We start from the raw sequence: 22,326 nt of genomic DNA, 5'->3' as shown, positions 1-22,326 counted from the left end.
ATGTTTGATTTTTCTGGGCAAAGATCCTCAGCCATCACCAACAAACGTTTTTTCCGTGGACAAAAAGATCGCCGCGGGCCGGATAAGAGGACCTCGCGGGCCGCATCCGGCCCGCGGGCCGTAGTTTGGAGACCCCTGATTTAAAGACGTTAAGTCATTTCTTCTTCTTCTTCTTCGTTCTTAATTTTTAGTGTTGGAAGGGATCGAACATTATCTGGCCAGAGGGTTTGAACTCGAGACTTTTTTCCCACGTTTTCTTTAACTTGCTTTCTCTGTTTGTTTGTCTTTCCAATCAAATCTTGCGATCGAAATTTCTGGCACTTCCCAGTTAGCTAGCGCGCTGAAATTTTCAGGGAAGCTTTCTTTTGGATGACCATTGAATATTCAATTGTTATTGTTACTAAATTGATCAATGGAAACATTTTATTGAGCATTTTAGACCGCTATATAATCTATATATATAATTCTCCTCTGCTAGCCATTAGAAAAAAAACCAGCGACGCGTACCTCGCGCGCAGTGAAGCGAACGATCACATGTCGCCACAGGCTTAGGGGCAGAGAATTTAGCTTGAACCGAGTTTAAACTTACAGGAGGTAGGCCAGTTTGGGGGAGACGATATGGTCGAGTGGTTGGGCACACGATTGCTATCCCACTCGACACGGGTTCAAATCTAAGTGTTCTAGTCAGTAACGTATTCAAACAACGTGTTTTTTACGAGTTGTCTTTTTACGAGTTGTCTTTTTACGAGTTGTCTTTTTACGAGTTGTCTTCGTTTACCCAAAAAAAGTGAAAAGATAAAATCGATAGCAAGATTTTAATGCAAACAAACAGACAAAGACTAAAAAGTAGAAAATAATAATCATTAAAAAAGTTTTAAAAAACCCACGTTTTCTGATTGAACTAAAAAGTAGAAAATAAATGCTATAGGCCCTACATCACAATAATGCAAGCGATCACTCTACTATAAGCGAGCAAAAACGTGGGGCGCCGTGATTTTCTTACAGTTTCTAATACTGTTGACTCTCTACAAGCTCCCTAATAAAAGTCAATAGTATTATCTAATCAATAGTAATATAACTTTTACTTCGGCGCCCCACGTTTTTGATCGCTTATAGTAGAGTGATCGCTTGCATTATTGTGATGTAGGGCCTATAGCATTTATTTTCTACTTTTTAGTTCAATCAGAAAACGTGGGTTTTTTAAAACTTTTTTAATGATTATTATTTCGAATTTAACAACCATGAGATGAGCTTTTGCCGACTCGACCACGCCTCCAACGTGTCAACTGGTTATGTGCCATTGAGGCCATTGACTCCGATTTCCGCCTGCTTTTCTTTTTTGGAACAAAACTACAAGGCAGCAGTTGTTTGATTTTGGAGTTGTCTCTCCTAGAAGAGTGGCTGTCCCCGAGGGTTCGAACTCGAGACTTTTCGGTTTAGCAACCATAAGCTTTACCGACTCGACCACGCCTGTTAAGTTATTTGTAAACATACATTTAAAAGACTATAATAGGGCTACTTAAAAAAAAACACTGAAAAGTGTTATGCTTTGTTTTTCTAATGATACTGTTTCTTTTGTATAGATTCTAAATAATAAATATATTACCGTAACATGTTTATCTCCCTTGTTTAACAAACGGGCAAGGCCTAATCAGTTCTCACGCCTCGCACGTTGAAAGCTAAAGTGAATACTTCTTATATTTAGTAATTTACTAGGCTATAATATTAAATGACTGATGGGCGGCTTAAAAGCGGGTCATTTGAGAATACAAACGCGTACCCTAAAGAACACTAAGAATAAGATATGAAGATGCTACACCAATTATGTTTAAAGTAAAGGGGTCATCCATAAATGACGTCACGCTTTTTTGACGATTTTTACCTCCCCCCCCTCCCCTCCGTCACATATCGTCACAAAAGCCAGACCCCCCCCACCGCTAAAATGACGCCACACCTCATTCTACAACCCCCCCCCCCCTCAAAAGTGCTGCTGAATTTTTCCAAAAGCATCGATAATTTTCCAAAATCTTGTCAGAACTATGTCAACATAGAGTATTTTGATCAATTCCTATTACAATTGATTAAAAAGGTTTTGTAAAACGCGAAATAACGGCTAAAACTCGTTTTCTAAAATTGCTTTTTAGAATGCAAAAGTGTGACGTCACACAATCTGAACCCCCCCCTTCCCTACTCCCCCTCATCACACACCGTCACAAAATTACGCCCCCCCCCCCCCCGTCATTTATGGACGACCCCAAACGCGATAAAACCATCCAAGATGATTCTTCTAGACTAGCGAGTAGCGAGTTCGCTAATTACGTTTTAAGCAAGTTGTTTTTGTATAATTGCTTATCCAATCACTTAGAATCTATTCAATATCATAATGGTAGGCCAATATAACATTTTAATTCCATTTCTAATTAAATTAAGATCTATATTCTAGTTATTAACTATAATAAAATGGTTGAACAATGTATATTTTAAAATATTCGCTCCAAAAATGCGCAGAATTAGAAGTTAATAACTAATTTTAGTTATTTACTGTGGGCGTATAGATCTTGTTATTAATGCTATTGGTATTTTCCAACTATTGATTTTCCTAGTTATTTTAGGCATTTAGGGCATCCGCATTTGTATTGATTGAGACCGGAAGTTTTCAGAGTGACGTCAGGGGTGGAGTATATTTCTCGAAAATGGCGGATACGATCATGTCTTGCTGTATCAGTGGACATGAAAAAACTCAAAGGATTCGAAGTAGAGAAATTGATCGGAAACTAAATAAAGATAGATTGACATTTAGGAGAACAGTCAGAGTTCTTCTGTTAGGTGCCGGTGAAAGCGGCAAAAGCACGTTTTTAAAACAAATGCGTATTATTCATGGACAGGATTTCGATGATGAACAAGTGCGAGAATTTAGAACTGTTGTTTACAATAACATTCTTAAAGGAATGCGAGTTCTAATAGATGCAAGACAGAAACTTAACATACCTTGGGGGGATGAAACGTGTGCTAAAGACGCTGTGCAAGTCTTTGATTTTAATGGCAATACAAAATTGGACCAATCGATTTTTTGTGATTATGTGGATTCATTAAAAAAATTGTGGGGTGATTCAGGAATACGCACAGCATTCGATAGGAGAAGGGAATTTCAGTTGGTAAGTTACTAAGTTTCTAGATCTAGATCTAGATGATCTCAGTTGAGACTTACATTTCTACATTGCTCTATAAAAATATGGTAGGCCTACATACTACATACATTTATTTTAAAATGTTTTAAGTTTTAATGTGAATAGGTCAATAGGCCTACCTACTACCTACGCTTTGGAGGTAAAAATTACTAAATTAGTCTAGGTCCCTAAAGCTTTTTAAAAATATAAGATCTAGTAGGCTAGACCTAATTAGTAATTATGTCAAATCTAGGGTAATCTATATCTAGAAATTAAGTTCTAGAAACACCTGTGGCTGTAATTGTATGTATGCGAAGTTAAGACTAAGACTTCCTTAAGTCTTAACTAGCCTACTTACTACTTGAGTATGAAAGTAAGACTGTGACAATCAATCATCCAACCAATCAGTCACTATCTAATCTAGTACCTATCTAGATCTATATTCTAGTAAATCTACTAAATCTGAAGTAAACAATACTGTCAAGTTATTAGCCTACTATCACTATTGACCCATTAGGCCTGTTATTTTTATTAGGTCTATTAGTTGGCTAAGTCTGAAGACTATTTAATTGAGTTTGCAGGTAGTAGGCCTAAAATTTTATTTCATAAAGAGCGAGGACATTCTAGATTATGGTAAATGAGTCCTTGTTTTGTTTAAAGGAAGTTAGATGTGATATTTTATGTTCTGTGACAGAAGTGACATAGCTTATGGTAATTTAATTATTATTGGTGATGCTGATTAAAATGAATAACTTTCAAAGTGTTTCTTGTTACGGTTAGGCCTAGTAAATTACTATTAACTAGTAAATAATGTTACACTTAATTTTAGGATGTTAATTATGCATAATATGTCAAACCTTGACTTTATTCATTTAAAATCTTAAAGAATAGGCCTACAGAATATATTAGTTCTTAGGCCTAGGCCTATATGATTCAACATTATTAAAGTTTACTTAGGTCTAGATTCAGTAATATCTTTCTTTTATTATTGAATTTTAAGTCTTGGGTTCTTTTGTATATGCCTACTGTGTTGATTAAAAAAATTTTTTTTACTATTTTTCCATTTACTCTCTGTCCTTGTTTTAATTATATCTATTATTAGGCCAACAGTCTAATAAGTATCAAGTTAAAAAAAAATTAAACTTCAAATACATCCTACATGCTGTAAGTTAACACTTAACTAACCAGGTCTACCATTACGAAGTTTTTCTACTCCCTCAAACTGTTGCTAAATTGTGTAACCAATTATTGTTCATGTTTCCTTTAGACTTTTTATTTACGAATTATTTATACTTCTTCAAAATGTAGAATTTATCAAAGTGGTCACTAATACACTTGCACTAACCTCTGGAAATTAGACCTCTATAAGTTATCTTATGGGCCTAAAATAATCTGCGTTTTATGACTTGGACAATGTGAGTTTTAGTTTTACATATATGTTGAATCATGCCTTTTATAAAAATATTGTGTATTAACATTTTCAGTTATATAAGCACATGGTTTCCATAAAAACAAGCAAGTAGTTTATCTGTTGTATTTTCTAAACGGACTGTGGGTAACTGCACAGAAACCATTCAATGCTGCTATCAGTCTTAACAGTAAAATAAACGATAAAAGTTTTTTTTTAAAATCTGTCTTAGAATTCACAGCTTATTCTATTTACTAGCACACTGAGATGGTGGTGTGCCCGTTCAATTATTGTCTTGTCATTCCATGACAAGGATAATTTTTCTTTCTGATGACAGTGCTCTAAGTGGCTGAAAAATATTAAGAGTATATCAAATTCTGTTAAAGATTTGGATATGTTAGCTAATGTGCACGTAATTCTTTATGTAGCTTTCAGACAGCTGTTTAAAAAAAAATGCGTAGGGGCTTTTTGTTTTGAAAGGGAGTTTTATTTTTTTTATTTGTACAAAACATCGTCTGCTTTAAAATATTTTTAAAAAGGTGTCCCGTTTTCCCTGAATTCCAAACATACTCTGTAAGCCGGCCAGCTCCTCCATATCTCCAGCTGACACATCTTTTTTTTTCTCACTGCAACTTTTTATCACCCGACCCTCCGTGGAAACCTGCCTAAGCCACCGTGTAGATAGTTGAACTGATGGATTTCTTCTTGTCGGCCGGCGGGACGGCCAGGGAACCATATCAAAAATGTTTGTTGACGTACAATTGGGCACCGGAATTTGTAACCGTTCAGCTGCGTCTGGAATATTTTTAGTTAACGAAAAGAAACGATGCTACTTTTAACGAACGCAACAACCGTTTTATCGTTTGCGCCTCCCTCTTTCTCCCTCCTACCTCTTTGATAGCCGCATAATTTTTTTTTATTTCGTGTAATGCGGTGCAGTGTTGGGTTCATCTTTCATACTATATCTGCCCAACTGGTTAAAAACGTTTTAAATTCTACGTGTACATTTGTTGTGTATGTTCCCACGAGCTGTACCGTGCTTAGCCGGGTCGTCTCTCGGGCTGGTTGCAGTGCCGTAGGGTTGGCGTGAGCTTTATGAGCAGGTAGTGGTTGGGAAGGGGGGGGGGGGGGTCAGGTGGTGTTGGCGCTATAAATTTCTGTTAGTGAAGGTTTCTTATCTTCATGTTTTTGAAATGCTTCCTGAAACTGTCCCTACATAATGTAGAGTTCATGGTACCAAAGCCGTCTTGCTCAATTCCGCTATCGTCAAATCAGTACAGGTGCTCCAACTATTCAGGCACCATTGAAAGCTTTGGTCTACTCTAGCGAGCTAGTCGATTTAGAAATCGGTCTCAATATTAAACGACAGTATGATACAAAATTTCTATAAAGAAAAGCGCTAATGCCGCTTCTCTGTTTCAGTCTAAATATAAAACTATGCTGCTCATAAACCAATGTTTTAGCTGTTATTGCAGTATGTGTGCAGTGTTTTGCCAACGATTAAAAAAATGCAAATTATTTTATAGACGTATTGTATCTTTTTTTATTATAGTCCAGCAACTTTCAAGTTTAACATTCATCAGCTTGTTTTTCTTAAGTTTATTAATAGATGTCTGTAAAAACAACAACCCGTAACAACCCCCTCTGTGTTACCTTTCTTCATTTGATGCTGCAAAGAAGAGGGGATATTGTACTGTAAGGGGGTCTTTATCTTCATCTTGTTTGTCCACACACTGAGCATATTGTAGCGTTTTCTCCAAGCTGCGTGAATAAGGCCAGACAGACTAGTTGCATTATAGCCTCAAGTAGTTGCGAAATAAAACATTCGTCATGGAGGGCATCTATAAATTACAGCACGCAATTGTAACAATAACCCATACCCTCTTTTTTAAAATGCCTCAATTTAGATACCTTACCCCTTATTAATTGTAATTCCAACGAAAAGAAATGTGGGTATTAAAATATGAATAATAAATGTTACGTCACATTAACACAAAAAAACGTTACTCCCGGCATGTAGCACATCGTCACTAAAGTCTTAACCCTGTTCCCCATGTGTGTGGCATCATTTATACACTTCTCTAAGTACCAGATGCTAACTGATTAGTATTAAATACACGTTGAAGCATCAAAGCGGGTTGCCTTTGAACGTACTGTATATCTCTGTCGTGGTGATATGAGTATTTTTGGTGCAGATTTTGATGTTATGTTCCTAAGGCCGACACGGTCACAAATGAACAGGATGGCAAATTCGTTTCGCAATTTTCTGAAAGTTAGGCCTATGGGTGGAAATACCGCTTCTACCCCATCCCAAATAAATAATGCTTTGTCACCATGATTAATATCGTGATCTTTCTTTCACATGTATACATTATGATTAGGATGGTAATTGTCCGTGTTATTTTAGTATTTCCCACGTAAACTAGAGAATCTTTTGTTTCGCTTGCAGTAGTTTTATTTTTTAAAAAGCTTTGAATTGCTCATTGATTATTATAATTAATGTTTCAAGCAGTCCGCCTTGGAATTACGTTTGTTTAGTACCCGATGTTCTGGAAACCAACAAAACAACTGTAGTAAACCAAAGTTGTACAGCAAGGCCATGAGCGTGCTACACTAACAAGACAAACAAAATTACGCTCTACATAGTAAAATTAAAATAATAATCACCAACAAAGAAAGTTAATTTTTTAAAACTCATTTTTAACATTGGTATCAGAAATCAACAGACGAAGTATTACTTTGGGTTCGTTGTATTTATATATTATACTTTCTAAAAATAATACTTAACCAAAACCATATCTTTAACAGATAACCATTTTGTTTTTCAGGGTGACTCATTGAAGTACTTTTTGGATAACATTGCTAGAATTGGAACAATAGTAAGTAGCTCAAATTAAACGTGTGCTTGACATTGTGTGTTGGCCTTGTGTGAGCTCGTTTGTCCAGAGAGAAGTGTTAGTTCGGGAGCAGAAATTGTAATTATTTCCTGGAGGGGGGGGGGGGGGTACACGGTAGTGATATATTTTATCAGCTGACATTTGGTCAGGTAAAGGATACATGAAAGTGGTGTTTATCTTTTTGACAGAGGTTTTTTTTTTTCATAACAGGTGTTGTTCAAAGAAGCAATATTCATCAGTGTGTTTTGACTGTCATAATTCAAAACTGTTTTTTTTTTGTTTTAAATTTTAAACTATGTATTCGAAAACTTTCGTGTTTTTTAAACCATGTATTTTAGACCAAATATGCGTGTTTTTAAAACAAGATCCGCTGTTTCAAACAAAATCAGCTTGTTTTTAAAACAAGATACTTAAAACTAGATATACCCGTGTTTTTAAAACAAGATATACCCGTGTGTTTAAAACTAGACCTGCACATTTATACAACTGTTTAAGTTAAAACGAACTACATGTTTTTTAAAACTGAAACTGTATTTCAAAACAATATCAGCGTGTTTTTAAAGTTGTATTTTTTAAACCTAGGTCTGCGTGTTTCTAAAACTGTATTTTTTAAAACCTACATCTGCGTGTTTCTAAAACTGTATTTTTTTAAACCTACATCTGCGTGTTTCTAAAACTGTATTTTAAACTTAGATCTGCGTGTTTCTAAAACTGTATGTTTTTTTAAGATCTGCGTTGTTTCTAAAACTATGTGTACACGAAAAGTTGACAGTTGCCCCGAGATGTCTCGCGAGAGCTGCACGTGACTTTGTACCGGCCGCTTTGTACTAGTCGAGTGGGCCCTTTGGTCACGGCTACTGTAGGTCAAACAGTGCACTAAAGACTAAACCTATGTGGTTGACCATAACTTAGCTGAGCCGTTATGGCGACCTTTCTGTAAAGGAGCCTTAAGAATTTCAGGTACAGCCTGGCCTCGCTATGAAGCATCAAACACTTCGCGAACAGGCCGGTATTGATTTATTTTTTTACAGTATGCATACATTACCTCTTCCTGTTTTAATTCCACCATCCCTTGGAGCAATTTGTTGTTTTTGTTAGGAAGAATAGATTCGTAAAAAAAATAAAAACAAGTGTTAAAGCTATCGCCTACGCTATTTTAATTTCATTTGTTTTCCTTTTTATAATACAGTATTTAAATGTCAACATCGCTTGGCTAACCTCGATCTACTGAATATTAAAACAAACAATTTGTTTAAATTGACGTGAAACGCCAATAGTTTCTTTCAAGCGTTTTCTCGAAGCACCCCCCCCCTTCCACTCCAAACGACATTTTATTTATATATAAAATATATAACTGAACTTGTGTCCTCGAGACAAATGTCTGGAAAAAAACCCCCACTAAACTCCAGGATTGTGTCCTTTTTTTTTGCTAACTTTACTTTGTATGTAGGCCTTACTAATGGGATGATAACGTTCTTTTAACTCCCCCCCCCCCTCTCTCTTGGCCGTGAATGTCATATTTCAAACACTTAAGCAGTGAGCTATAAAAAAAAGGATAAAAAAGACTACTTAAGCCAGGAAGTTACTAAAACAATAAATAGTCGCTTGACACTTTATATTAAGTACTCCTACACAGGATAAAGTTATTACGTATGTTACGTGACACTACCCCTCCCGCATCCACCGTCCTTTGATGGTGGTCTGATCTCGATTGTACTGTTTAATATAAGCACGCAAATAATAAAAACAGGGATTATACGATTGATGGTGGGTTTAGACAGGACAAATAATTATCAGTCGATTTGGGTTTGTTTGCTTTTATTCTGTGGTAACATCAATCACTGCAGTCATTAACACCCCCCCCCCCCCCCCACACACATCTCTCATCGTAATAAGTCCACCCTGTAAACCCCATGGGGACAGCGTGGTCGGATGGGAGAGAGTACGGCTGCTAACCTGAAATCCTCGAGTTCGAGTTCACCCAGCTCTGATCGGTACCGGACTTAAAAACAGAGGCGGCTGGACATGGTGCTGACCTCTTTATCCAACTGCATGCCGTGGTTAGTGAAACAGATGGACCCTACTTCATCTGCCCTATGTGTCTTGGGGACGAACGCCATCCCTCCCAATGTTACCAGTTCTCATGTTCAGTGAGCTTTCGAAGTCAGTGACGTGGTATTACTAATGAACACCATTTCACACCCCCTCCCAAATCATCACACCTTGTCACAAAAACCCATCAACTTGCCATTGACAAAGGTTCTTTTAAAAAAAGTAACTGTACGCAATCAATACAATGTCACACTATCCCCCCCCCCCCTCTCGTCATCGAATCAGTAATCCCTGTTAGCTGAGTGGGTCATTCTTGGCCCTAAAGAGACTTTTTTGCTAAGAAAAATATTTCCGGAGACAAACGCAAGGTAAAATTGAGTTCTGATGACTTTAGCGTTACATAGTAACCGAAAAGTACCGCACTTATTCGCTCACTGTCGCATGCGGCTCCCGGGACCCAGGTAACCACATACTACTGCGGTCGTACTCCACCACAATGTTATATTTAGAGCCGCCATCATTTATATAAAATAAGCCGGAGTGCAGTTAAACCAATTGTATCTTTTTCCGTACATCTGTAGATCTGGATATTTTTTTTATAATCTGATGTTAACAGTGTCCAGTAGGATACACAGTCCGCGTGGCAACAGTGGATTTATTGATTAGCCTCATACAAGCCATCATTATCTCTGAACAATCGCTCTATTAATTACCCTAGCTCTCCCCTATCTGTATATTTTCGCCCCAACAACAGCCCCATATAGACGCCGTCAATGACCTGTGTTGAATAATTCGACTTCTTGGCGCTCGGCTCTATCTGGGCCTGATTATTTGGTCAATCTCGACTGGAGCGCGTGGCTTATCTCCCGTGGCTGATAGGGACACAGAGGTAAAATGGAAGCTTGTTTTTCTCAACGGGCGCATACATCTCGTGGAGGCAAGCATCCGCTCTGTCACTGTTACAATACGATGATACCGGGGTAACGAATTCAGCGTGCCAGTCCCAGACAGCGTTGTTTATAACTTTTTATAACGGGAGGATAAAATGCTCGGATAAATTGTTGAATCGCATAACTGAAACTTTAGAAAAAAGATGATAATTTTTTTAAGCAAACGAATTCCTGAGCATTACGCACGTATTCCTATTATGCCTAATTATATATTTCTTCGTGGTAAAACCCAACCTTTTCAAGCGGTACATGTTTGTAGTTATTTTCGATCGATCCTCTTGCGTGGCACGAACGGAGGTGGGCGTCCTTTGAAGTCAGTGCTGTCTAACAAAAGAAAATTGTGTCGCTTTATTCGCATGTTGCAACATACAATGAAAAGTTGAATGAAAAGGTTAAATGTAATAGAACAGTGACGACATCAAACTGACGGGAAGATAGAGGATAGAGTAGTTGCAGTATTAGCGGGCCATACACGGAGCAGTTGGTGGACGTGTCAGCATCCACCCGTAACATGTTATGTGCTGCTGACCTATAGATCTGTGTTGTGCTTCGATTAGTTTTATTGTATGGGGGCTATTATTAAGACTAGAACTCGTAGTTGTTACTGTTGCTAGCAACATATCAGAATCGGATTCTTAAATAATACGCCTCCAGAAAGGGTATTCGATTATTGTTTGCTAATTCGTAGCCTACGTTAGACAGAAACTCGACACGATTCTGTGGTATTGTCCTGTCGACGTTTTTATGAGAACCTGGAATAGGTTCCAACCCCCATGCAATAAAGTTTTAGTCTTACTTTTTCTAAAGGAGAAAATAATTAGTAAAACCAATTAATATTATTAATGTATTGCTTTCTTCTATTTTTTGTTCAATTCAAATACATTCTAAATTAAAGTAACTTTTTGCCGTTGAGAGTTAGTTATGTAAATGTCAAATCTGATATCTTTAGTAGACGAGCAGCTCGAATGGAAACACCATTGTTATTGTTTCTGTCATTTTGCCCAAAGGGACATCCAGCGGGCAGTACTACCGCGAGATCGTGTCTCCACGTTAAATGGGTGGGGGGTCGTCAACTTGAGAGCTGATGAAATGAGATGAAAACGTCCAACGGTATCGCGGCAAGCAGTAAAACGGTGCCAGACCGACACCCGATACAACATTGTGTTGATGTTGGACGTAACTTTGCTCACTCGCTGATGTGTTTTACCAGCTACTCGGGACAGTTACTGTGAGTTAAATGTCAGCCCTATCAGTGCCATCATCCTACGGACAATAACTCGTGGTAGCCGAGGCTTACCTGTCGCTCTTGTCAGAGATATACACTGCAATTATGATAGGGGGCGGGAGGTTTTCCCTTTAAAGGCCAAGGATTATACACACCACTAGTTTGGTTGGAGCACATCAGTATACTTGAATTTAACGGGTTTAAATTTTGAAATCTATAACAGATTGATGTTAATGGGTTTGCTTTTTAAAAAAAATACCGCTTAACTACGATCACAGCGGAAAACATACATGTTTTTTTTTTAATACTGTTGGCTTAGTCTATGGGTCGGCAATTTTTTTTATGTGTGTCGTCCATCAATGACGACGCTATTTTTAAGTCGATTTATTACCCCTAACCTTCTCTCTCCTCCTCCCCCTCCCCCCACACACAGATCGTTGCGGATGTTACGATTTTTACTTCCTTCAAAACAACACGGTTTTAAAAATCATTGAAACGTAATACAGTTAAAGAAAACGTTCGTAGGAAAAAAATTGTTTTGCTAACATCTGTGAAGCGTTATTAACTGCTTGCATAATTTGTATCTCAGTATACAACGTGTGAACTTGTCATCTGGAGCAGGGAGGTTTTGTGTGTGTTGGGGGGGGGGGGGGGAAGAGGGGGTTCAAGATAGTGACTAACTAGTATGTGCGTACCTGCAAGCATCAGGGGACGTTATCCATATGGCCCTGTGTGTTTACACAGATCAAGCCAACTGATGATGTAGAAAATAAGGAACGATAGCCAGTGAGATAAAGTAGAGATAAGGCCAGCACTTTATTACCCGTGTCATTGAACTTGACGTGAACTTAACTACCAAGAATGTGCTACCAGCCTGCACAAGATGGCTGTAAACCTCACTGTCCTGCTCCCGTCTATTTTTGGTCCAGAGATAAACTCAACATGGGCTGTAATAATAGAACTCAACGGGTCTGGGAGAACTTTTATGAATGAATGGTAAACAGTGCCCACCAGGGAGATAACTCACTGGTACAGATAGTAATATGAGGGGCTTTGTTTGTATTGTCAGGGTGGGCTTAATTTATATTTTAGGCATCCTGAGCAGGCTATTGCAACCAAACACAAATATGAAGCTACTTTTACCTTTGGGAATGGAATATATGTGTATTTATATGTTTAGGCAGTATCATTTTAAACATTGATCTGTTATTGTTTGAGTGTGTGTGTGTGTATATATATATATATATATATATATATATATATATATATATATATATATATATATATATATATATATATATATATATATATATATATATATATATATATATATATATATATATATATTGCAACCAAACACAAATATGAAGCTACTTTTACCTTTGGGAATATATGTGTATTTATATGTTTAGGCAGTATCATTTTAAACATTGATCTGTTATTGTTTGAGTGTGTGTATGTATATATATATATATATATATATATATATATATATATATATATATATATATATATATATATATATATATATATATATATATATATATATATATATATATATATATATATATATATAATCAGTGGGACAGATAAGGTTGAAAGCTGACTATCTGTAGCAGATATAGAAATTTAATGGTTTCTTGAGGATGTGTGCATCACTTCATTAACCTTACCTTAGTTACTGGACTACTAAGCATTGGTTTGCTTCAGATTCCTGCCAAATGATATATTTGAAACCAAAAATAACTTATTTTATTATGTTTTAGTATTAGTGTCAGCACTAACTCCACCTCACAATGTACAGATTTATTGCAGTTTTTAAAAAAATATTTTTCATGGTCCCCATCTGAATTACATGATGGTACTGAGGAGTACACACTTGTTCAATGTGTCAGATTTATGACCGTAGATAAAACAATCCATTTTACTGTTACCGTCTTAATACTTAAAGCTCACTTGAACTTTTAGTTTAGTTCTGTAAATCAGCATGTACTAGTCTAACCTATTTGTCCATGTGGCAGGTGAAGAAGAGTTCACCTGTTTCAGTGACCTCGGCATATGTAGGGATAGTGTGTTCAGCCCATGCCCAGCTGCCTTTACCTCCCTGATGTGAGTTAGATATGCATCAGACCTTGTGGGTTTGCAGTTGAACACTATCATCAAACCATGTGCTCGCATGTTACCTGCTATGTAACGTTTGTTTAATTTTGTGGGAAAACTTTTAAATATAGAATTTGTTTAAAATTTTTCTCAGAATTATACACCATCAAAACAAGACATACTTCTGGCAAGGAAAGCTACAAAAGGAATAATCGAGCACCAAATTATGATCAAAGGTGTTCCCTTCATGTTCATTGATGTCGGTGGACAGAGGTCACAGCGACAGAAGTGGTTTCAGTGTTTTGAAGGCATTACCTCCATATTATTTTTAGCTTCAGCTAGTGAATTTGATCAAGTAAGTACAATATTAATAGTTTAATATTGAGGGTGAAAACTGTTGTAATTATTTTAATTAGCGAAAATTAAGAATAAGATCCTACTATATAGTAAAGTGGATTGAGCTTCTGGTTCATGTCTACTTATTTGTGAAGACTTACTTGACACTTATATTTTAAAAAGTGTGCAACACTAACCTGGGTTAGAAATTTGGTGCTCTACCATTTTAATATTTTACATTGTTAATATGAATCTATAATCAATGTAGGAAAAATTATAATAACAGTATTTATTTTACCAAAACCACAATCTTTTTTCCTTATTAAATATTGTTTTCGTTTTCCTGTAGGTCCTAATGGAAGATAGAAAAACCAATCGGCTTGTTGAGTCTTGTAACATCTTTGAGACGATCATCAACAATCGGAGCTTTACATCTGTTTCAGTCATCCTTTTTCTCAACAAGATGGACCTGTTGTCAGAGAAAATTAAACATGTTTCAATTTCTGACTACTTTTTAGAGTTTCAAGGCAACCCTCACAACGTTGACGATGTCAAGCGATTTCTTTGCAACATGTTTGACTCACGGAGGAGGGAACGCAGCAAGCCCCTCTTTCACCATTTTACCACAGCGATAGACACGGAAAATATCAAGCATGTATTTCAAGATGTTAAAGACACTATTTTGCATGATAACTTGCGATCGTTAATGTTGCAATAATCACAGGATCAAATTTAGGAAAAGTATTTTTGGCAATATTCGTGTTCATACCCACCATCTTCTTGTATTAAATTACTTCTCCACTTTTAATTTATGAATAGTCACAACAACCTCGCTAGGAGTAAGTTAACCCTAGTCAATCTATAGGACCTTCCCAGGTATGTTATCTTATACATTTGTTCTGCTGGGGAATTACTGCATGAATTCATGCATGAATTCTTGTCTAGCTAATGAAGGAGTTTTCACTCTATATGCTTCTAATTGTCATTTAATTTTATAACTCCATATACAAGTTACTATTTGTCTGTGTCTTTGTTAATGACTGTTAAACCTATAACCTGAAAAAAAAGTGTAAGACAACCAACTAATTATATGTATATAAGCTTTAAAAGTCTTGCCTTGCTCAACACTGCTGCTTCCTAAATTAATTTTTATCTACTTCTTCTAACTTGGCTTCCCAATTTAATGTGTTGTTTACCAGCATATCTTTTTATTTCAATTTAACATTAATTATTAGAATAGTATACTAAAAGATTTTTTTAAATTTCCCACTTTTTTTTTTATACATTTGAGTTTGACAATCAGAAATGACAATTTTTCTGATAATGTTCTTTTTTATAAGTCAGCTAGCTGAGTATATTTATGTAAAAGTTTGATTTTATTAATAATTTTATTAATCAATTAATTAATGTTACTTTTGTTTTATTGTTATTTGTTTTTGTTCCTCCTTGTAAAAGCTGTTTTTTTTTAGATTTAACTTATATTAAAACAGACTACTTCACCTATATACATATATGTATTTATATATATGCATACATTTAGCATATTTGTTATGATGTATTTTTGAGTTTCAGTGTAAAAAAATGAAATGGTTTTGATACTGAATGAATGTGCTGGCAACATTGTAAGTTTTGTATATTCAACTACATATAGATAAATATGGCAATGTAAACTGTTAACAATGTATGTTCGTTTGAGCGCCAGAGATTAATTTTATCTTTTATCTTGGTTGTTGCATTTGGTTATTTGACCATACTTTTACTACCTGTCACATCGAAACACATGTTGTAAGTGGTTGGTCTAGGAGTGTTTGGATCAACGCTGATGGATGATAGCCAATATATAACAATGTTTAAACGTGCATGTTGTGAATGGCTGCATTAACTGATTCAGTTTTCACAAGGTGCATCATCATTACTTCATCTATCACTAGCTATGCTGTTATACATAAACCAGAGGTTTTGCAAACCAAAGACTATTTATATTTATTAGCTCTTGCATTAATTAGTCATAGTCATTTTGTTATTGAAGAGACCACCACCACCTATTGTTTAATCTCATTGGTTTAGCAAGGGAAATGATACTCATGGGTAACACTACTTTGGTACACTGTTTTATGTCTAAGTCAGACATGTCTATATTTTCTGTTTTATATATACTCATTTATACTGAAATAAACTAAATGGAGAATAATAATCCAGATACCAGAAGTGATAAGATTTTTATTATTCTGAGGTTTCTCATCAGATAAAAGTGTTGCATGTTGTTGATGCAAGTAAAGTATTACAGTATCAATTTATGGTTGATTTGAAGCATTGTCTGTACTTTTAGTTGTTTTTTCGTATAGTTGTATTTAGTCTCTATTAAACCATAAACTGTTGTTGTATATTTTCTTAATTAGAAAGTCTTATACTTGTATTGGACTATAAAACATTTACAATTTTTTTTTTTGCAAAAAAAAGTTTTGCAATATAATAATATTTAATGCTTGGAATCTTAGCTATAATTTATGTCATCAAGCCGTATCTAGAAGATTAAAACCTTGATATTCTAAAGTAGTTCTGAAGTGATTCAAAGTAATCTATTTGATTGTAAAAGAATTTTTTAACATCATTTTTGGAACTATAAATTCTAATACTAATAATTAATGAACAGATAATTGAATCCTTGTACCTATTGTTATATCTTCCATAGACTTGATTGAATGGCTATTGGTTGCTTAAATTTTTGCTTCCATAATTGTTGGCATGCTTAAGTTAAATCTGTGTGTGTTTGCCATTGTTATTATGCTTCAGAGTGTTGTTACATGAATGCTTTTACTGTCTTGCTAATATCATTTTTCTCATAAAGTGTATGATAGACCTATCGCCTTTTTTTGTGGTAAATTTCATTTTCAATAGGTCTTTGGTTTGTTTTCTTCCATACTCATTGGTAATAATGTTGGGCCAGCAGATACAAATTATTTCTCTGAGGCATGTGCTAATAAACTTCTTTATTTTCTGTTAATCTAATACAAAGGTTCATACAGTCCAACTGGTTTAATTGTTGTATGAAAGACCACTAGTTTACCTTCAGCGTGTTAGCCCCGTTTATATCATTAATTAATGTTTAGCAATTTAAAAAATTAATAAATCAATAAACATTTCAACATTATGCAGATTCATAAATAAAACATTTATTTCATTTTAATAGTCATCTTAATTATTAGTACACTAAACACAGTGAAAGATGTTTTTAAAATATCAAGCATTAAATTTATTATATGTATTTAGGGCTAGATTACACTATGTTCTTACACTTTAATGTGGAAAACTACTCTTTTTTTGAATCTCATTGTAAGAATTTTGCCCTGAGCAGCCTAGCTAAGTTTGTCTAGTCGGAACTTATTATTTCAGATGGTTTTTTTTTTGTTTCAAACTATGTACATACTTTGTATTTTTTTAAACACTATTTTTTCTTAGCATTAAATTCTACTAAACATACCTCATGGTAGAAATTCCCACCATTTAAAAAATTAACTCAGTGACTTAAGTTAATGGAAATAAAGTAATATCAGTGTGTTACCATAGTGCCAAAATAAAAACAAGTGTTTTGTTTTTTTACTCTGACAAAAAAAAATGAGTTGAAACACTGGTATTATTTTGATAATGAGATGTTTTTTCACCTTAGCTTAATTTATTATTTTTAGGGCTGGAAAAGTAAATTTTTCTATTCAGTTGTTGTTTTGCTGCATATTTTTAATTTGGTGTTACCAATTCTAACATATTGTGTAGTTCAGTTTCAATTTTTCACTGAGGTTCTCCAAAAAACTACTATGAATTAAAAACAGATATAAACTTTGTTTAATTTTAAAATATTTAACTAATAAGCAGGCTTACTATTGCACAGCGAAAAATAAATAATTTCTACTGTTGGTAAAATTATTTAAAAATAACTCTCACTGAAATGTCTTCTTCTGTGTTATGTTAATTAACAAAGCAGTTATCCTTTTATATTTTAACTCACACATTATCATTAGAAATTTAAGTTTGATTAACAAAATTATAAAGCCTACCTCTTTGTTTACTTAATCATATTTACACTAAACAAGATATGTGACAGAATAATCAAATTTATAAATGTCATATCTCTTTTATTGTAAAAAAATGATTTAAATTTTTTATCTGAATATGACAGGTGTTACTAACAGGCTACAGAAAGAAAAACAAGCCAACAATAATACTAGACATTATATACTCATTACACTGTTTATCAAAACACACAACCAATGCAAAACAATCGGTCCTACGAAGTTCCTGTATGTTTGATTTCTTTTGTGCCTTCAAGTGCGATAAGCCTAAATATCTTAACTTGCCATTAATTTATGTTTAGCATTAAACCTAATCATGTGATTCCTTATGTCAAAGACACAGCATTCATTTTTAATGGATTTATTTTTTCCCGTATTCTCTTATGTCTAGTGCCTGATCAATGTTTTGGAGAATTTAGTTTATGTTAACACATACACATCATTTTAGGTAGTTTTTTAGTTTACCAATTCTAAATTTACATAAGCTCCCATAATTTATAAACCTCTTAAAATTGTGCTTTGATACATAACTATAAACACAGAAATATTTGATTTCCTGTTAAGTATATTCTCATTTTTGTGTGTGTGTTAGGTTATGATTACAAGATGTAATTATTGTAAATTTGTTTTAGTCTGATCAATTTTACATTACATGTAAGAAGAGTTGTGATTTATTTTGAATGTCTACTCAAGGGTGCCTTTTTTATGCTAAGCATCCATTTACTGTTATAACTTATTATACACACTTTAAAAAATTATTTGTGTCAACTGCATTCTTAAATCTAAAATTCTGTTCCAATCTATTATTTCTTTAGCGTGTACTTGACACAGTGACAAAAGTTATCTCTTGCATGAAATAAATTGAAACAGTTTCACATATTAACTCCTAGGAAGAACTTGAAATTTTGAAATGCAAAATTGTAAATGTTAAATTTTTTCTTTTAATTGCTAATACATTTTCTCTTTATTTGCTAATTGTAATAACTTTCCTTTGGGTTTGTTCTGTGTACCAAAACTAAAACAATATACCACATTCACTACAATGCTGATGTATGTTAAGTGTCATACAGATCTTTTCAAGCTGTTTTTAGAAAAACATTATGCTAATCTTAATTAACTCTGTGAAATGATGTGTATAATTATTTTTGAATTAAAACAAAGATTGCCCCAGAGGTGTAACTTGCAATTTTCGTTTGTAAATTAATTTTTATATAAATTCAATTTTATATAAAATTAAATTTTTATTTTTAATTTAGTCATATTTCCTTGATATCTCCAATTTGCACCAGGAAAGTTTTTGAAATAATTAATTGTTTTTTGAAACTGTGGCTATAGAACATGTTTCAGGCACAGAAACATTTCCTCTTTTTATTTAGATGATTAGTTACACCTCTGTTAATTAAATAAAGTTTCAACTGTTTAGTTATTAACTGTGATAGTGAAAATAAATGAAAATATTATTTAAGTGTGATCTTTTTATTAAAAATTAATTGTCATTATACTCTTAAACAAAATACAGTATATTATTTATGTGTTTAGGGGTTTTCTAAGCTTTCTGGTTAAATTAAAAATTTCATTAAAAAATTTTAAATTTCATTTATCACTAATTAGTCTCCTAGTGTTTGATACTTGTCAACAGGAAAAAGAATTGTTTAAAAAGATTTGATTTTAGCTTTACTGTTGTTCTAATTGAAATTTTAGAGGACAAAAAAGTTTATTTAACTAAACTACCCATCTGTCTTGATTCGTGAAAAACATTTTGTATATTTTGTTATTATGTGAGTATCAATAAAAATACCTATATACAGTTTTATTATGTCTAGTTAATATCTTATTGTATATATGTACATGAGTGGATGCATTTAAAAAAAATCCAATGTTCTACATTTAATACATAACTTGGTCATGCATGAACTTAAAAAATGCAATAATTATGTTCACACTTTATAACCAGTTTGTTTAGCAAATGTAACAGTAATTCTTTTTTAACCCAATAAAACTACACTTCAATTATTTACCTTTGTATGAGCATTGTATGTATAAGTGTTTGTATGATGTGTATAAAATTATAATGTTTATAACAATAGTACAGTATAAACAATATTTCTCTGTGCTGCTAATAATGAGTTAAAAATGATTGTCAATACATTGTTTGATATGAAATAAATGAGATTATCTTCTAGAGTGTTTATACATTTAAGGTTTAATCTATGTCATTAACTGATTATTTAAAGTCATCAGAATTTTTTTTTATTATCTTTTTGTGGTGCAGTTTATACTACACTATATGCAATTAGTTCATTAAATTTCTTTCGATTTTGAAGATTTCATCTTGATAAGATTATCTTATTTAAAAATAATTTGTTTTTTATAAAAATCTTTTGAAAAGAAATAATATTGTCGCTTCTTTTATTGTCATCATCATGTTTATTTCAAAGAAGGAAATCTTTTTTTAAATGTACCAACTCTGGTTGAGGCAATAAAACGTTTTTGCACCATAAAATGTAACACATTTTGTTTACTGTCAATCATTTAATCGCTGTGGTAATAAATGACTTGGGTGATTTTTTTCTTTACGCTGTGTTTTTGTGAATATCTTGTCCCTGAGCATACCCTTCTAACAATTTTTTTAAAGTTTTATTTAAAGATTTCATTAAAATTTTAAAAAATATAAAACAATTAGGTCATGATAAAAATAAACATCTGAAAATGGTTTACTCTGACATAAAGAGTAGAATCACAACTTCTATATCCTTATTATAATATTTTATATTAAGCTTGGAAGTTATGCTTTCTTCCTCATAAGGCTTGAAATTAAAATTTGGAGGAACAAATCACAGATAATGTAATTAATCAATGGCTGTAGATGTTTTCATTTTAATTTCTACATCAGTCTACTCAAATCTTAAACCTTTATTCCCTTTGCAAATTAGAAAAATCAATCCCATTACACACCATTGAAAAAATATAATTTCATGATGCTGCAACACCTTGATGGCTTTCTAACAGGAAGATCAGAATGAATGGTCACAAAATACAAAATTCTAATGACTGAAACATGTTGCTTTAAAAACTAGATGGGCAATCTAAAGCTTGACTAATAATTATAAAAACAGCCTCCCAGTCAGTGATTATTCATCTGACCCATGTAATAAAACCACAACTGTTTTGGTAAAAGTAGACTGGTAACTCTTGTCTTGCTGCCTTTAACTAAGAGTACAATGGAATTGACTCGGGTCAATTAATTTACACTACATACACACAGCTATACCAAGGAAGGGGGGGGAGCAGCTAGGTTTTCAGTAGAGGGAACAGTGAGTGCCTCTGGCTGGAGCTCACATACTCCCCCCTTAATCTGCCACTGAACACCAGCCTGTTGAATAGACAAGATACACAAAAAAATAACTGCCTTACGTTAAAGTTAAGTTTGTTGTTGGTGATGGTTTCCCATATCACTTTCAATGTATACAGTGTTTCTTCCAGACTTTTTTCTCCGGGGGGGGGGGGGGGCACTTGAAATTTTCGGGAGGGGGGGGCGAACACTGTTAAAAGTATATATTTTCTATATAAATTATATAAATTTCATTTCATTGGAGGGGGGGGGGGGGGGGCAAAATTTTTTCAAGAGATGCCTGTAGGAAACTCTGAATGTATACAGTTTCAAATTGTAAAAAAAATGTAAAACTGTCATCCGACCACTATTTTACTTTTTAAAATCTCTATCTATATATACAATTCTCTTCTGGGATCAGTTAGAAAACAAGCTGCAAGCGCGCCTTTGCAGTCCCCTCTCTTCCTCTCTATCACTACCACCCCCACCCCACCCCCACATGATCTGGTGAGCGGTGTTCACTCTGTTTACATTTTACAATCACAGAGACGGGTTTGGTGACGGCTATTAGGGGCAGATAATTTAGTTTAAAACGATTTTAAACTTAGAGGAGGTAACTAAGAGGAGGCTGCTTTCACGTGGGGGGGGGGGGGTAGTGTTTTTAAGCAAATATTTTCAATGGCAGCATTGGTACTGTCGAATTCACAAATTATAAATTACTGAAAAGTAGAAGTGTATATATATATATATACTAGCTGCATCCCGTGCTCCGCCACGGTAAATCTTTTTTAAA

At 34.1% G+C, this 22,326-nt stretch overlaps 1 protein-coding gene across 1 annotated transcript; it reads left to right on the top strand.

Annotated features, from left to right (window-relative positions):
* Positions 1-2,671: 2,671 nt before the first annotated feature.
* On the top strand, positions 2,672-20,776 carry LOC131927819 (guanine nucleotide-binding protein subunit alpha-12). Its single transcript, XM_059283671.1, has 4 exons — positions 2,672-3,155; positions 7,404-7,454; positions 13,954-14,154; positions 14,485-20,776. Exons 1-4 carry the CDS (start codon positions 2,694-2,696, stop codon positions 14,851-14,853), a joined length of 1,083 nt encoding a protein of 360 aa, XP_059139654.1. The 5' UTR covers positions 2,672-2,693; the 3' UTR covers positions 14,854-20,776.
* The last annotated feature ends 1,550 nt before the right edge of the window (positions 20,777-22,326 follow it).

Source organism: Physella acuta, unplaced genomic scaffold (assembly GCF_028476545.2).
Source record: "Physella acuta isolate Inbredline_101_S28 unplaced genomic scaffold, ASM2847654v3 ptg001441l, whole genome shotgun sequence".
Classification (NCBI taxonomy): Eukaryota; Metazoa; Mollusca; class Gastropoda; family Physidae; genus Physella; species Physella acuta.
This window is presented reverse-complemented; position numbering and strand designations above follow the sequence as displayed.